This window comes from Chamaea fasciata, unplaced genomic scaffold (assembly GCF_029207755.1).
Source record: "Chamaea fasciata isolate MVZ Bird 193981 ecotype frontalis unplaced genomic scaffold, bChaFas1.0.hap1 SCAF_1, whole genome shotgun sequence".
Lineage (NCBI taxonomy): Eukaryota > Metazoa > Chordata > Aves > Passeriformes > Sylviidae > Chamaea > Chamaea fasciata.
In genome coordinates, this window is record NW_027094086.1 from 62,419,490 (window position 1) to 62,437,951 (window position 18,462).

At 37.4% G+C, this 18,462-nt stretch overlaps 1 protein-coding gene across 1 annotated transcript in view; it reads right to left on the reverse strand.

Moving 5' to 3' along the window:
* GABBR2 (gamma-aminobutyric acid type B receptor subunit 2) overlaps window positions 1–18,462 on the reverse strand; it is a 458,172-nt gene that overhangs the window by 266,493 nt on the left and 173,217 nt on the right. The window contains exon 3 of the mRNA XM_066184941.1: window positions 8,271–8,441. Coding sequence (XP_066041038.1) covers window positions 8,271–8,441 — 171 coding nt within the window. The remainder of the gene's footprint in view (window positions 1–8,270; window positions 8,442–18,462) is intronic.

The window sequence follows — 18,462 nt, forward strand, 5'->3', positions numbered from 1 at the left end:
AACCTGCAGCAATGTATGCTGGATCTGCCCAGTGGAAAGCAGCTTGGTGGAAATGGTCCTGGTAGACACCAGGTTGAAGATGAGCCAGCAATGGGCCCTTGTGGCAAATGAAGGTATCAGTATTCTGGGCTGCATGAAAGAGTCCTGTCACAGCATGTCAGGTGAGGTGATCCTTCTCTGCTTAGCACTGCTGAGCTCATATATGGAGTGGCAGGTCCAGTTCTTGGCTTCTCAATACAAGAGATATGGACACACTGGAGAAAGACCAGAGAAGCACCATGAAGGTGAAGAGGATGAAGAAAGACTTTTTTCAGTGGTGCTCAGTGACAAGATCAGAGTCAAAGGGCATAAAGCAAAACCTAGGAAGTACTATCTGGACATCGGGAAATGCTTTGTAACTGTGAGGATCACCAACCACTGGCACAAGTTGCCCAGGGAGGTTGTGTAGTCTTTATCTGCAAAGGCACTAAAAGGCTGCCAGTACATAGTCACTTCTAACTACTATTTACAGTTCTCACCTAAAATGAACCCCTGTTCTGCAGCTGAATGTACACAGACCATTTCCTATGAAAAGGGAGAAACCTGGTCAAAGGTTCTATCTCTCTGATTTATTCCCATTTCCTATATCATAGTCTTATGACCTTGCCATAATCTCACAGCTTCTAAATATTTACCAGGACCCAGAAGAATCATACTAGATCTGGTACTTCAGTTTCCCTTTAATTATAAAAAGTCACTTTCAGAGACTGCTTTTCTGTGAAAATCCTAATCTATCAACTTGAATTATAGGAAAGCATAGTTATAAAACAGAATAGAGGAATTAATTCTTCTCTGAAAGGTCAAGAAAACTGGAATTAAATTGTTCCTAAGATTTTGCTATAGAAATCAGCCAGGAATCGTGAATTAGGAAACATGAAGGTAGATCTCGGCCACACGACACCTTGAATAAACTAAGCATTAGGAAGAGATCGTTTTAAGAGTTTTATAGTTAAACTATTACATTTATAATGTCTCACTTTTCCTGCTCTCAACATCTTCTCTTCATGCTTTTTCCCATATTTTCCTTTTACTGCCTTCTGTGTCTCTCTAATCTTCTGCCTTTTCTTTTTTCTGTTTAAGTTGAAGGTATAGCACTCCTTCTAGGATGAAATTGCTGTGTACTATTCAGAGCTCCCAGATTAAACATTTATGTTATTTGGTATATTTGAGGCTTCCAAGTTCATTCATGGAGAAAAAAAGCAATGTTTTTCTTGCTGCCATAAAACCTCTTGGCAACTGTGATGGAGAGTGGAAAGCTCTGCTCCTCTTTTTGATCCTCAGAAGCCAAACCTAAGAAGTCAAAAAGCATAATCACACTTTGAAGTCTACATAATATATACCTACAGTCATCAAAAACTGGTGTCTCAAGCTAGTTTTCTGGCTGAAATTTGAAAGGTCAACAGCTATCTCATTTATTTCCCCTAAGTCCTCTTAGCCCCACAATAACTCTCCCATTGCCTCTGCTTATCCAGTGAATTCCTATCAGAACTGACCATGTGAGTTTGCAGACTGCACAGTGACAAAGCAAGGCTACAACAAATGAAATTCTAGATTAATAATACTTCTACCCCGCTTCTTCTACAGCAACAGACATATACTATGTTGAGAAGACCTATTGTTAGCTGCTTTTCTTGGGAACATTTTTTTTTTTCAGTATTATATTTTCTGGGATGAGACTAGGAATTTAGAGATACTAAATTCTTTAAAGTTAGGTAAAATGGACCCTGATGGTCTGCCAATTTTCACAAATGTTGCATTGTTAGTGTGCAAAATGCAACATAATCTAAAGAAATTCTTAGTGTTCATCATGTCCCCCAGAAAAAATGCCTTTTTGTCCACTTATAAGGTTTGTTTCTCTTAAGTTTTTGTCACCAACATATTTTGAGGCGACTGAACTCAATGAAGACTGTGACAGAGTCAAAAGAGAGGGTATTTTATCTTGATATTGTAAATCTATTTCATTATCATACTACACACTTCTCATTTCTTCTGCCTTTTTGAAATGCCACCTACACTTATAAAATTACATTAGGAGTTCTCAATATTTCCACAAAGAAGCAGAGAAATCATATAAAGAGATGACTATTAAGAAGTAGGGAAAAACAAAGATTCACTTTAGATGAGCAGAATTTAACTTATTTTAAAAACAATCCCAGACAAGGTATTCAGTGGGAGGAAAATGTGTATATTTTTATTAAATCTAGAAATATCATTAATATGCTACCAAAAGCAAAGTTAAAATGAAGCTTCACTGAATTTCAACATGAGATGATTGCAAAAAGAAGTAACTGAAGCCAACCTATATCACAAAACAAGGAAGCCCTCTTACTGTACCATTGCAATCAAGTGCCAACTTCCAATTTGAAACATACAATGAATAAAAAGGTGCTATTAATAAAATACACCTTTTTATAAAAAAGTGTTATTAATAAAAAGAAAAATAAAATTTAAAATATGCAAAAAATAAAATAAAAACACTGAAACAAAGTAAACTATTATTACTCATAAGCAAATGAAGCATTATCTGAAAACCAGTACATGATTTTACTTTTTTTTTTTGCCCAGTCATATTCTGTAGCCTTTACATTCTCTTCAATACCAGTGGCTTCCAAAACTTTTGACTTACTGATAGTTAAGTATAACTTTGTTTTCTCATGACTCTTCCCACTGAAGCATGAAATATAGCAAAGAACAAACCACAGGAATACTGCTTGGTTTGCCTAATTCAAAACACAATCCCAAACAGGTACTGCCAGGAAGCAGTAAAACTTGAGGCACTAAACCACTGCATAAGTTTAAATCAACTGAATGCAAATCTGTGAATCAGAAACAGGACATAGGCAGGCCTTTCCTGAAAACTGTGTGTGCAACAGTGTTGTGGTTTAGGAATGTTATTCTCCAATTTAGTGCTTCTAGTGAAACCAAGAGCCTCTTGCTCACACCCTCTTCTTCCTCCCCAGTGGTGGCACAAAGAAGACAAGTCAGAGGCACAAAAGGTGAAGATCATGGGATTAGATGAGAATGATTTACTGGAAAGAGCAATGAGATAAGAAAAGGAACTGTAGCAACAGCAGCAAACTAACAATAGAGGGTACAAGAAAGATCTGAAAAATTCATATGGAAACAATTCCTGACTGCACCCTCCACCACACTATGCTGAGCTGGAAGGAACCCCTTTTCCCTGGAAGAAACTCCCTTCCCCCAGATTCCAGCAATGAGGTGAGGTGGTATAGAACAACTTCTGGGTCCTGGAGATGTCCCCTCCTGCATACTGGAAAAACTAACTCTTCCTGACTGGAACTAGGACAAAGAGCCCTAACTCTTCAGGGTTGATAAACACTAAAGCTAGCCTGGCTTTGAGCAGCAGGTTGGATGAGAGACCTCCCAATATCTCTTCCAACCTAAATTACCCTACAGTTATATACCACATCAAACACTTTGAGCTGAAAATCCTGACAATATTTTGTAACCTCATTTATAAATCTTTGCCCCAGAATTAACTTTTGAAACAGAATCTTCTCCCAGAGGATGAAAACAGGGCAGCAATCCATAAAATCTAGGACACAGAAGCACAGTAGGTATGAATTTGTCCTAGTTAAGTAACGGAACTGATGAAGTGTGTACATTATTCTAATATCAAGTCAACTTACACAATTTAAACATTAACCCAATGGAAAGGATATTTACAAAAATAAATATCCTTTGTACAAAAACACCTGAAGAACTCACAAAGGATGCTAACAGTGAGCTCAGCTATAGGCAGCTATAGAATACAGGTCACTCGAAAAGTGATAAACGTTGAATCCAAGTGATGCCAAGAAAGGGAATCTCAAACCACATTAGATATTCCCCATGTGCTTTAAGATCTGAAAGCACATTAGCAAAAAGTTCTCCATTCTTTCTATCTATTCTTTATCTCTCTTTCTGACCTGGAGAATAAGGAAGATACAACATTTTTTTAATAAGAAAGAGAAGATTTTTCACCAAGTAAAAGGAAATGGGTGATAACCCAAAATCTCGGCGGAAAGGATTCCCAAAGGAAACAACTGAAACAGAAGCAAGAGATCCTCTGTGATCTTGGCCTTCAGAGATGAACTGGAGCGAGACTGGTAAACTAATCTATTGAGACAACTGTCTCATTACAAGGCAAAGTAAGCCAAAAAGACAGCTTGATGACTTTAAGGGGCAGCTAACCTGTAGACAAGTTAGGTGAGCTTTAATTATTCAGGAGGTAAGATCAAAGTACAAATTGCAGAGGGACAGGAGACAGTGATCTAAGGATAAACTAAAGAAAAAAAGTCATCAGCCCAAAAAACCCTGAAGTTAGATGGCAGGTAAAGAGATGCACTCAGGGTTCCTGTTGACTATACTACATGGGTATGAAGTCCCTGTGCAAGAACAAGCATCTACCCCCTCCATGTGTTTAGGTGGAAAGACAACTGGAGGAAATTTAGATAGATATCCAAACTCCTCTGGATTAAAAAAAAGAGAAAGAGATCTGCCAAACTGATGCAGTCTTTATGGGGAAAATGAGAGAAGTGCTCTGTCTCACGGCTAAGAGTAAAACCACCTGAGTTAGGCTTCTCTAAAGATCCCATCAATTTGTTTCTGCCTATTTTATTTTGAATGAGATTAAGAGAAGACATTCAGTTACTTCTGATCTAATGGCTTATAATGCATTTTCAATATAGATAAGACCATTCACATCCAAAGCTCACTGGCATTTTACAACAGAGAGAGAAGTTTTAGATCCTATTCGACTATTTTGTCACTTTCAAAAAAATGTCAGAAGAATACCTTTTAGTGATGTTCCTTTAGAGGGAAAAATTATAGTTTGAGTTGATGCATGGGCTTATACCAGCACCTGAGGGTCACTAACAGGTCTTGATGGTCCTTCCTCTGGGAGCTCTATCCAGCCTTTAGTCCTGTGTCTTCAGTCTCTGCCATAGACCTCTTCAGCAGTCACTAGACCTAACCCTGACTTGCAGATCCATTTGCCAGCTTGGCCTTGGACCTGCTTCATTGCCATGGACTTACTTGCCTGATGATCTGCACATGTTGCTGATCCTGGCCTCAGTCCCTGGGTCAGCCCTCCTCTCTTGCAGCAGGACTGGGCTCTGCCCAGCCTTCACATGCTCTCCTGCTCTACTGCTGATGACTCCCATTCCTCACTGCTTCCAGACAGCAATTTAATGAGTTCCTGCATTTTTTCCTGTGCTTTCACTGTCTGCATGGGGAAAGGAGAAACTCTACATGGAATTGAAAAAGGAAAAATTGAGCTCTAATCATTTTGAAGACACAGGACTCAACATGCTGTATAAAAATCACTGCAATTCAAGGAAGCTTTAATTGAATCTTGCACTACTTGAATGCTGCAATGAATCACAATGAATTGAGTTTGCAGACACAGAAGGTTGTTGCTTACCTTTCAAGAGGAATGGAGAGACTTTGAACTCAAGTGCAGCACTCTTGCAAACCCTTGAAAGGTGCAGTTTTAGAACTTCTTAAGTGACCCTGACAGACAGGAAGTCCCTCCAGCTGTCCCAAAGGAAGACCAAGAATCCCTGTGTTGCATTTGTTTAGTTTTATCCTAAAAAACCCTACACACAAAAAGTTCAACAATCTACTCTATTTGACGTTTTTCACTTCTAATCTTTCTCACTATATGTTTCTAGGTGACCCAATGTCTTTTACAGACTTCTCTGATTTACTTCCTTCTTGAAGATGATATTGGACCTGATGTTCCAACTTCTGCCTAATGAACACCAAGTAGTTGTAGTATACTCTGTGTGTCTTAAGTGTCAATATTGCATTACCTCAGGGTAGTGCAACAAGAGCTCTTTGCTTCCTTTCTACTTTTTACTGTAAATCAAGGAGTCTAAACGTTTTGCCTGTTACTCAGTTTGTGGTTCATTGTAGTTCTTGCCTTATCTTTCTCTGGAGATCTGCTGCCTACATAAACCATTTTGCACTTTTTCAGTTAAATATTGTTTTTAGTAAAACCTTTATCAATGTGCTAGTTTTGGCTGGGGTAGTTAGTTTTCTTCACAGTGTCCAGTATGTGTTTTGGATTTGTGCAAACACAGGGTTGATAATACAGAGATGTTTTTGTTATTCCTGAGTAGGGCTTGCATAGAGTCAAGGCCTTTCTGCTTTCCATACTGCATCGCTGGCAAAGGGCTGGGGTTGTATGGTGGACTGGAGGAGACACAGATGGGACAGCTGATCCAAACTGACCAGAGGGATATTCCAGACCATATGACAAACTCAGTATATAAAGTGGGGGAAGGAGGAGGAAGGGGGACATTTAGAGTGATGGTGTTTATCTTCCTAAGTAACTGCTATGTGTGATGGAGCCCTGCTCTCCTGGACATGGCTGAACACCCGCCTGCCCATGGGAAGCAATTAACCAATTCCTTGTTTTGCTTTGCCTGTGCACACAGCTTTTGCTTTCCCTATGAGTCTGTCTTTATCTCAATCCCTGAGTTTTCTGGTTTTTGCCCTTCAGATTCTGTCCCCAAACTTGCTTGCAGGGGAATGACCAAGTGGCTGTGTGGTGCTTGGCTGCTGGCTGGAGTTAAGTCAGTATCAATATCATTCTGAAACTCAATCCTGCCATCAGCAAAGTACTTGCAGCTTTTTCCAAGTAGGTATCAACTGCAATTTTATAAACATTTTGTCTGTCGCAATTTTATAAACATTTTGTCTGTCATACTATCTAGAAAAAACCTTATCTCTTTCTAGAGAATACCACTTGACAGAATCTCATCCTTCTTGTTTGACAGTATATCACTGATAGCTACTCACTGAAATTATTTCCAAGACAGAGAAGGGTAAAGCATATCATACTTTTTGGTGACTTTTTGATTAAGTCTTTGTTTTAAACACAAATATTCAACTGACGTCAATTAACTTTTGTTGCACATTGGTTTAGAGAGTAGACATCTCTTACAGTATCTTCACCAAGATTAAGTTTCCCTTCTTTTCTTTAGGACCAATTTTAACATTTTCTAAGTCATGAAATATCACACATCACCTATCACACCTTCTTGAAACCTGTTACCCTGTCCTGGAGGGAAATCAGATTGCTTTACATGGTTTACTCTTGAAAAATCCATTTTCCCCATTATTAAGCATCTTTTTATGTCCTGTGTGATTCCAAACTGATTATTTGCTCAAGTGTCTTTCCAGGAATCAAATTTAACCTCACTGGCCTATAATTCCCAGGGCCTTTGTGTGTTTTCTGGAAAGACAGGCACAAAGGTTTCTTCCCTCCTGCTACATTTCATTTACTTTTTATCCTTTAATTCTTGAAGCTCATAAGGGAAGAGTCTAAGATTTCTTAACTATTTCATAGTGAATTAATTGTGCCAGACAATTTGAAAATATCTGACTCATCTAAGATGACTCTAACCTGTTCTTATCCCTCTTCCCTAGTTTTAATTATGCTAGTCTTAAGAGCATAGTCAGCCTTTTTTAAAATCAATGCTGAGGAAGAAAAAAATTCCCACCAACCAAACAACCAGGCATGTCTGTTAGTTTTACCTCTCTGACAGTTAATAGGCCAACTCTTTTCCTCGTCTTGCTCTGATTCATTACATATAATATTTTCTTTTACTCAATTGTTAAAATCATGCTTAATGGCACTTAGTCTGTACTTTATTGCAATTACTGTGACCAAAATGTTGCTCAAGGTGAAACTTGAAAGATCTGTGGGGTGCATGGTATGTGATCTTATCAGTTCTGGGGGCTTCAGAATTTTTGTCTCAGTAACCTCTTCCTATGTTTTCAGCCATAGACTTACCAGATTTTGTTCCTCAGTGTTCAGACTGATGCTCGTAATAAATCAGAACACAAAAGGAACATGATGAAATTGGATTTATCTCTCTTTTAAGTAAACCAGAGCCAGAATACAAGCCTCCCTCAAAAACATGTGCTTTTGCAAATCAAAGAGTATAAAGGAACCTTTTGCACTGGGGTACAATGATCTCGTGAGTAAAAAAAAGACATGTGAAAGCATGGGTAGCTTTCATTACAGACACTCAAATAAACCCCAGAAGAGAATTAAGCTTACTCAGTACAGCAAATATGACCTACTATGAGAAAGCCAAACAGGACTGAAACAGTCGGATTGCTTCTTTTACCTGAATTGCGATTATTAAAGGAACTAACTCCTTAGAAGTCTGATATTAGTATCTCTCTGTGTGTACTAGAAATTATGAAAATCTTACCTCAGAGAACCTTTGTACATCCTGGGTTAAGGTTCCTACTCTCTTCCAGTGATAATGTTTGAGTAACTTCAAAATTGCTGGATTCACCGCATTATCAGATGGCACTGTCCGGAAGAAATAAGGATATTTTTTCTTATCAGCCAACTCTGGAGTTGTTGCTGCAAATGAAAGCTGGAAAAAAAAAATCAAAGAACAAAAAAATGAAAGTCACCATAAGTCATTTAGCAGTGAGTAAAAAAACTTCGCTTTTCTCAGTGCAACAAGACACAATCTGTGCATTGCTGTCATGTAGAGAAGTTTCATCATCATACAGCTTGAACATCCTATCGGCACCATTTACTTTTAAAGAGAATTTTGAAATATTTTACCTCTATAAACCACCTTCTCTAAAATTAAACTAGGAAAACTTAAAAGTCAGTGACGTAAAATCCCCTGTTTAAAATCATGCATCTTATACATTGCACAAAGCAATAAGGCCTAAGGGAGTAAATCTCTATGATGAATTCCCCATCAATTTCTATTCATATAAATTGAGAATACCTCCAAGAGAATATTATTTTCTCAAACTCTTGTTATGTTAAATTACTGGGTAAATCTCTAGTATACTTCTTCCTATCTTCATGTAACAAAACAGCTTCAGGTAACAGAAAACAAGAAAATCATTATGTTAGCCAAGGCTGAAACTGAGAAGTTTACTTGGGTTTCAGCTTTCTGCACTGAAGCAGTCCCCCTGTGGTTTGTGTTATAAAAGAGGATTCAGTGGCTAAAACACTGGAATTTGTTCATGGTTAGAGAACACTTACTACAAAAGAAAGAGGAAACCTTTTAAAACATACAAAACCAAACAGAAAACTTTGTTGAATTCTTCTGCTCAAGTTAAAGGTGGCATATTTTTGTGAATGTTTTTCAGGGAGTGTTTTGAAGAGAATGCCTGCACAGTCACTTTCTGAAGACACTCCTACTCCAAAGATACTTCTGGTCATTCCCTCCAGCTCTTTTTAGGCTTCTAGGAAAGTGCTTCTCAAGCATTTTTTCAGCCAGGATTTTTGGTTGAGGGGTTTCTTAAAGTTTTAATGCGGATTGGTTTGACTGACACAAAATAACCTCCCTGATACAGTTATTTAAAGTCTTTCAAAATCAGTAGAGAGTCAGAAAACGTAGGTGAATTCAAAACTATATATCAACCATAGCTTTATTTTTATGCTTTTTTATTCAAGCATTCAGTATATTTAGGTTAGATAACCTTTTCTGAAATTCAGAGTAAACATTTAATCAAAAAAAACCAGTTCAAGTCTTTTCTTCAAGTTTATAAAAATCTAGGTTTAGCCTATCAGAGAAAGGACTTATTCTCTTTCTGATTTTAGACTCACAAAGAATATATTGCATTGTTATAATGACCTGAATGTGGTTTATTTTCCTAATTAAAAGAAATCTAGACAACTTAAAGTGTGCATAACCTGGAAAGTTTACAGTATACCATTCAAAATAGAAGATACTTTCTCCTCGCTGGTCAGGAGATAATGAAAAATGTAATTGTCATGTAATTCTGAGGTAAAACAGTTTTAATATAGCAACTGATAATTTACTAGATTTTATGAAAAAAGTGCAATTTGAGGTGCTATGATATATTGTCATCTTGATTTTCCAAAACCATTTCCATAAGGAAAGAAGAATGAATATCTGCCAGGTAGACCTAGTCAGCTTTTCTGTTTAGCCTGGCAGTGCTGAATATCATGCACTCACTGCACAATGAGGGTGGAAATAAGGACCTGTACCACTGACTCAAAAAGAGAGAAAATTTGACATTAGAAGTCCAACATGAAGAGGAATACGCCTCAGCAGCCCTGCTGCTTGCAGCCTGCTGACTGCAAAGAACTTGCTTTTCAAGTTATTATGGGTTTGGATCAAACATAATTGGATTGATCTTAAGAAAAAGAAGCAAAGAGCAACGCTGAAGTAACAGTAGTGGCAAGAAATATCAGCAAGGTTCACCTAGCTGAGGTTCATAGATTTAATGGCTAATTTTTCGGATCAATAGTACAAAGGTCCATAGCAATGAGAAGCATCTCTATATGTGTGAGCTGGCTTTAGGGTGAAGATCCGTGATAAAAGCAAGACAAATCAAAATCATCCCTTGTGATATTTTAGTGAATTAAAGGACCTAAATTTGTATCCTAATTGCTCAAATTTCCTTGGAAACAATGAAGCAAAACACTACCTCTCTTCATTGCTAACAGAAAGATGAAGTCTCATAACAGATTTCTCAGCCATGGGAGGTGAGATAAGATGAACCCAGCTTTAAGTGTAAAGCTAATGACACCAAATCACAAAAAAAAAAAAAAAAAAAAAAAAAAAAAAAAATCCCCTTCATTTTATTTTAAAATAAACGTTTTCTTAAAATAAAAAATGGGTAAATTTATTGCTCAAACAATTCTTGGATTGTAGGATATATTCAGAGGTCTTTCTTTCAAGCATCACATATATCATGGTTAGTCTCATTCTGCATCACTTTGAAAATTATTAAGACTCTCGTAAGAGATGGAGAAATAGCCTGGAAAAGTTAAGTCATTAAAAATATTTAACTTTTTATAAAATCACCTCTATAAGAGTTTGGGACATTCAATGAACTCAACCCAAAAATCAGCAGCACTCAATTTTCTCCTTTGAGAGGGACAAGTATGAAAAATGAAAAAAACCCCTCATTATATCTTAAAAAAATGGTAATAAAATGATCATCTTAAGAAATGAGCAGAAATTTTGCAAAAAGTATGTGAGATAGCACAGCTAAACGGAAATATAAGGAAAAATACTCACAAAACCCCCTTTATTTAATGTGATAAAGCTAGTAAGATCACAGTACAGTCCACCCACATGTACATTAAGATAGTGCAGCTGTTTTTAACTGAGCATTATTCCTCCTGTATTTTAGTGCTAAAGTTGTTTATTCATGGCTGATTCGAAACTTGCATATTGAAAGGCTTTTCATAGTTTCTTAACTTCATTCTAAAGGATTGAAGGCCATCCTGCTTTTTGCTACAAAAATTTATTTTGATAATTTTCTGTTATTTAGCAAAAGTCTGGATGAATGGCAATCATATTGTTCATACAATACTTTGAAAAATACAAAAGTTCTATTTTTCATATTATTGCATTTTCAGTGCATACATATCCATGCACTGCTCTAAAATTTTTTATAGGTGTTTATACTTGCCTTGCCATGTTCAGGAGGAGTGAGAGATAAACAGTTATATTCAGGATTATAACTCGGCAATAAATACCTGTGGGGTGTATGGTGTCATTCTTTCACAGAAAATTATTTTACTGAACTGCAAAAAGGTGATGGCCAAAACACAAACTTCAAAAAAGGATGAATGAAAGGAAAAAAAAAAAAAAGGCAGTTTTTTTCAAGTTGCTATAAAGCAGAAGACACAGTGGACAGCTACCACGTGATACATCATAACTGTGTGTGTGGTGTTTGTGTGTGTGCATACATAAACAGGCTCTGTGCATTTGTGTATGCAGTTCTAGAGAAAAAAAAAAAAAGCTCATATATATTCTCTCTCTCTCTCTCTATATATATATATATATATGTTTGAATACTGTCAGAAAAACCTGCAGCCACTTCCTAGATTATCTCTGAGAAATCTCTCTTTAGAATATCTGACTCCAATTTGTGAGCAAATGGATCTGAACTTAAAATGCGTGTATGTAGGGAAACATGAGCTATGACTCAGATGGGAATTTCTGAAATGAAACGGTATAAAATTTTGAAATCGAAAATAAGACAATATTTACCATTCAAGCAAGAACTATAAAGTATTAACTATAGTAGAAAGTGAGAATCAAATAGACCAGGGTATTGGATAGACTTTGGTGAACTGCTGAAAAACTGAAAAATATACAGAAGAATTTTTTATGGAAGTTTGGGGTCAGGTATACTTGTTGATGAATTAAATGTTCCCAAGAATGATGATACTTTTGGAAAACGTTAATTTAGTCGAAAATCCACACATTTTCATGGAAATTTTGTCATCAGCACTAGACAGCAAGATGAAAGAAAAAGGAAGTTAAAACAAAAATGTTGAAAGGTACAGTTTTGCAGAAGGGGAGTAAAAGGTAACTTCATAATCCTGTATTAAGTTTAAAGGAGGTGTGGTAGATTAAATGAGAAACATCCATCTGAAGTGCTTTCAAGTGCTTCTGCCTAAGGAAGTAATAGTGCACTCAACTTAAAGTCAGCACAGAAGCATGAATGATAAGATGATAAGCTCTACTATTAATTTATGAAAATGGGGTGCAGCACTAATAAAATCAATGGGAAAGAACAAGAGTTATGCAAGAAAGGAGGGATATTTTTAGAAAGAGAAACAAAATTAGAAAAGGAAACAACACTTTATATCCCATGTATAAATCCCATATATGAGTCCAGAAGCTGGAAACTGGAAGGCTGAATGAAGCCAGACTGCTGTCCCATGTACTGCAGAGAGAAAAGAAGCCACCAGAAATGGCAAGTAATCTTCTTCTGTTCAGTTGTTTTACTATCTCTAGGAATTATTTATGTTTAATTTTTGTCACTGTAGTAGGGTACGGAAGTCTGGGGAAAATAAAAGAGCAGAATTATCCCTGGGTAAACAGTTGCCCTCATCTAAGGCAGTAGGTCTGTGTCATGGGTTTTGTAAAGAGCATGTTGTTCTATTCCATCTGGGTGGAGCAGAATTGCTTGTCTTTGCCCAAATGGATCAGTGTCACTTATCAGATGGTGGAGTGCTACTTATCTCTCTTCACTGTTTCACCACTTCCATGGGAATGTCTTCTACTAATGGACCATTAAGAGCTCATCAATGACATTACACATTACACTGCACTATTGTAAGCTGCTCCACACAGGGAAGAGGAGCCAAACCATCTTAACCTAGATAAAAAGGAGCCACAGTCCCACTAGGTATCCAGTTTTTCCACCGGATCCCTGGAGGAAGACCGGACCCATCTCACCATTACTAGACCCTTTTTTCTTCAACGAGACCATCTCTACTCCAACAGAACCACATCTGCCACTCCAGGAGGGCTTACTTTGGACTGCTTCCAACACCCTGACCAACAGGGTGTCAGGTTGTATTCCTGACTCTGTCAGGGTTTTTCTAGGATTTCTTGTTTGTTTATTTGTTTGCTTATTCTTCTGTACTACAACATCTGTATTTTTATATCCCTAGTAAAGAACCACTATACCTATTCCCAAAATCTTTGCCTAACTGCCTTTTAATTGCAAATTTATGATAATTTGGAAAAGGGGGGGGAGGGGATTACATTTTAAGGGAGACTCCAACCCTCCCTGGCAGATACCTGTCTATCTAAACCAAGACAGTCTATTAAGGAGTCACATTTATCTAAATGAACTGTATCAGCTAAAGTGACCCAGTAACAGAAATCCTTTGCAAAGTTATGGTAGATCCAAATTGTAGACCTCAGCTGAGTCTGACCCAAGCTGCAAGGAGCCAAGTGGACCAGGATGGAGCAGTCAAAAGTGGTGACACCAGAGCCACCCGTAGCTGTGCGGAATTGAGTCCAGCATCTGAAGTAGCAGTGTGGCTCTGACATGGACAATCTAGCTTTTAGGGGTTGTCCATTGTTCTTCTGTTCCCAGCTCAGGGATAAGGAGAGCACTGTGGGGAGCACCTGCCATCCTTTGTCTGGGGGAACCAATTGGCACTGGGTGTGGGAGTGGCTGCCATCCAGTCTTTGTCCCAGCAGCCATGCAGAGCTATGTAGAGGTGGTGAACACCTTTTTGTGTGCAAAGCACTTCCTCCTCTTGTATACTTTTGTTATTGATATTGCTGCTGACATCAGGCATTTCTTAGTCCACTGCTGTTTGCTTTCAGTAAATTGTTATCTCAACCCACGGTCTCTGCCTTTGTCCCTCTCCTGCCAAAAAGGGGGGAAGGGAAAGGCAGTGGCTATTTGGAGTTTAATTTCTACACACTGCGTTCATGGAGTATTATACAACAGAGGGGAAAAAGAAAAGGAAATAAGAGTGCCTTCAGTTAACAGGATAACCTTCCTTGAATAAAATGTCATCTGCTAAGAGAACTGATTCAAGTTTGCAAATGGGAAATCAGCTTATTGAGCATCACAGAGATTAGCTTAGTTTTCCTGTTTCTGCACTAAGTTTGTACAAGTATTTTATTAATGATTGCTTGAAATTTAAATGTGCCCCTGTTGCTGAAAAACGAGTCCTGATGGAGAGGGTTTTATATATGCCAGATATCAACTTTATTTCCTGCACATTTTCTAGAAAGCTAAATTACACTGATAAATCAGCATTTCTAAACAGGATATAAACTGCTGATTCAACTGATTGCTGCTAACATTTATCATCGTAACTAGAGACTGCATGTCATGTATGCTTAGATAGGAAGCAATATTTTCTGCAAAAAATGGAAAATGCAAATAATTCCTTCCAAAAAAGGGGCAGAACATCAGAAAGCTCCACAGAATACTCTTACAATAGTACAGGATTGCACACACAGAATCTCGTCAAATGAAAATAACAAGGAAAAAACTCAGGAAGATGATGATTTGCGGCATGATTTGACACCGCACACCACTCCTTTGTGTGCATTGCCAGCTCTAATGCTTTTACAAGCCTGTGCCAACAGTAATGATGCTCAAGTGCAAGCACGTGACGACTTGATGGTCCCAGGAGCTAGAAGGACCAGGATGGAAACTAATGAATAATGAAGAGTTAAAAGATTTTCTTGCTGCAACTCTTGAGCATTAGATGATGTCATATAACAAGTGAAACAATACACTCTTAACCCAGAGACAGAGAACAGATTGAAGCATAAAAACCTGCATTTTTAATGGAATGGTAATTAAAAATATAAATATTTAGGTTAAATGTTAATTCACAGTAACCTTACTACACAAGCCAACTTATCCAGATGTGCAGTCAAACTACCACTGAACTTGATCTTGCCACTAGCAAAGTTATGAATAAATTTTATTATCATAACAGTACTTGAAATAAGAAAAAATACATTTATTCTAGAAGAATATTAAAGAGAACCTTAAATACATGATAGCCAGTATAACAAGAAAAGGGATATATTAGAATGCCTTTTCCCACCTCAATGCACAAAATGTATCCTCTAACCAGCTTTGATGGATGACTTAGAGGAAAGGAATGTGGAAGAAACATTGCAAAAATGGTTACAAGCTTCTATAAAATTGGGAAATACGTCAACATAAGAAGGTAAGTGTAGCAATTTCATTGACAGTTGCTTGCATAGATTTTCAAAGTAGCTGAAAGCAAAACACAGTAATAAAGATCAAGAAACAAAGATAATGTTTCTTGACAATCTACCTGTACAGCTGCTGGTGATGAGTGTCTAGATATAGACAGCAAAGTAGGTTCTGAGTTGGACCTAGAAATCATAGTGGCAATCTTCCCTCCTAACTATGCCCTAATCCTGACCCCCAAACAGCACAGGTGATAAGTTGACATAAAGAAGACAGAAGTTGACAAAAGAAGAAAATATTAACAAGAAATTATGCTTTTCCAGCAGTGGTAAATAGTTACACTTTTACCTGTCATATAATACTCTCAAATACTTGAATGAAAGCTCTGGATATTCCACCAGTCAGAAGATTTTATGGGACTGCACAAACTTCATTGTTATAACAAACAGGAGCGTAATTAAAAAATGTACTAATAACTCTGTAAGGGTTTTCATTATGACAGCTGCAAGAGCAAAATAAAAGTCTGGGAGAGTATCTATGATGTCTCACTGGATGGTACATGGGCAGGATGCCTCATCCAAATGGGAACATGAAGATACACATTGTATTAAATTCACTGGACAAGAATCAGTCTCATGGATGAATATCCTTTTCATCATCCATAACGTATTATCCACGTGATTAAAGCTACTGTTCCTTTTTAAATCAGATGTTTTGGCAAACACTGCTGCCCAATATCATCCGCTCTTACCTTCATTAATTCTGTGTCTGAAATTGCTTTCACTGACTGCCTTTTGGCACCTGGAAGTTTAGAGAAAAAGCACTTCCAGCTGGTCTCTAGGTTGGAAGGCACCTGCCTGAACACTGATGGCATTCCAGTGAACTAATCCAATCACAATAAGACTGATATTCAGCTGCATTTTGCTCAGGAGACATTTTACGAAGCAATTCTGGCTACTGAACGAATCAATATTTTCGAGGACAGAAACTGGTTTAGATAAAATCCATATGAGAAGTACTTCAGCTGAAAGATGTGTGCCTACAGGTTAATGGAAAAGGAGCATTCAGTCCTGTATCCTTCTTGGGCAGCCCAAACTACTCACAACATAATTTAGTAAGACCTTGTAGATGTCTGAATGCAAGAAGGCAGACCAGACTATAAAGTTTGGGCTTTTGATGTTAGACATTTTTAATCCCATGAAGTCTATAAGTTTAGGACGAGGAACAGTGATTGAAGCTCTGGGCCCCCAATGTAAAAAGGATGGGGACTGCTGGAGTGAGTCCAGAGGAGGACCACAAACATGATCAGGGGCTGGAGCACCTCTCCCAAGAAGAGAAGTGTAAGAGAATTGGGGCTGCTTAGCCTGGAGAAGGAAAGACTCTGGAAAGACCTTGTAGCAATTTGCAGTACCTAAAAGGGACTACAAGAGGAGAGGGACTTTTTATAAGGACATGGAGTGATAGGACAAGGGGGAATGGCTTTAAACTGAAAGACATTAAGTATTAGGATGATTTTTTTTTTAAATTTTTTTTTAATTTTTTTTTTTTTTTTTTTTTTTTTTTTTTTTTTTTACTGCGAGGATGGTGAGGCACTGGAACAGGTTGCCCAGATAAGTTGTGGATGCCACATCCCTGGAAGTGTTCAAGTCCAGCCTGAATAAGACTTGGAGCAAGATGATCTAGTACAAGATATCTTTACCGGTGGCAGGGGGGTTTCAAACTAGATGATCTTTAAGGTCCCTTCCAACTCAAGCCATTCTATAATTCTGTGAATCAATTTTCAGCCGACAGTTGCTTTTTTGTCTTCAAGCCATGGAAAAGATAAAGAGTAGCTGAAAATTGTAGCAGATCCGCTAAAAAAAAAAAAAAACAAAAGGGGGGGGGAAAGAAAACAACCTAGACACTAGCACTACTGCTTCACCTGTCTCTAAACATAGAATGTTAACTTCCATGCATCTGTTCGCACCAGCAAGAGACAACATTTATGAACTTTATAGAAAAAAAAAAAAGTTAAGAGAATTTTTAGAACAACATTTCTGGTGAACAGGAAATAGAGTAGTTATTAGTGTTCAGAGTAAAATATAGTTCCTTATCAAATTAATGTCCAAATAATGGGATCCATTTTGAGTTCTAATAAATACCACCTCACAAACCTATGACATTAACCTTACTTCTGAGACATGCCAAGGAAGCATATGATGGAGTTACGGAAGATGTCCTTCAATTCAATGGTCAACTGTGCAACCAGTAAAGTTAATAGAGACTTCAGGGTTCTGAGTTTCAGAAGGTAAGCCAGACAAACATGAGCCAGAATCATCTCCAATGGATCCTATCCAAAATTAAAAATTTATCATTAGGCTTAACTTGATTCTTTCACTATTAATGGAAAATAAACAATTGTCATCCTTTTTCATTGCATATTGTTTCTGACCATTCATTTTAAAAGATCTATCAGAGTCTAAAAAAATCAATAATTCCTTTTTCTACAATCCAGAAACTATTTTCAGATCTATATTAAACACAAATAATTTGCACCTAACACACATTCTGCTTATTGCTACAGGTTGGACAGTGTTGAAATTAAATGTCAGATCTACTGAAGTTGCTGCAAATTTTGTTTCAATTCCCAAACAAAATAAGAGACAAAATCTTTTGAGCATTTTCAAAAATGGAACCACATTGCAAAAGAGGGCTGTGTATCTTTGTGTGTCACACTCAGTCGCTTAGCATTTGGCTACTGGCCTGGATTATATCAGAATTGAGCTTCAAATCCCTGTTCTCCTTCAGTCACAGCATTATTGTTTATACCAAACCAAGCAAAGTTTCCTACACTCATACTCTTGGTACCCAATTTCCTTGTTTCTTTTCTATAATAGATTATCTTCAAAACCTAGTGGAAAACAACAACCGCATAAAATATTTCACCTTTGATAGAACAGGCTATATTGCCATACT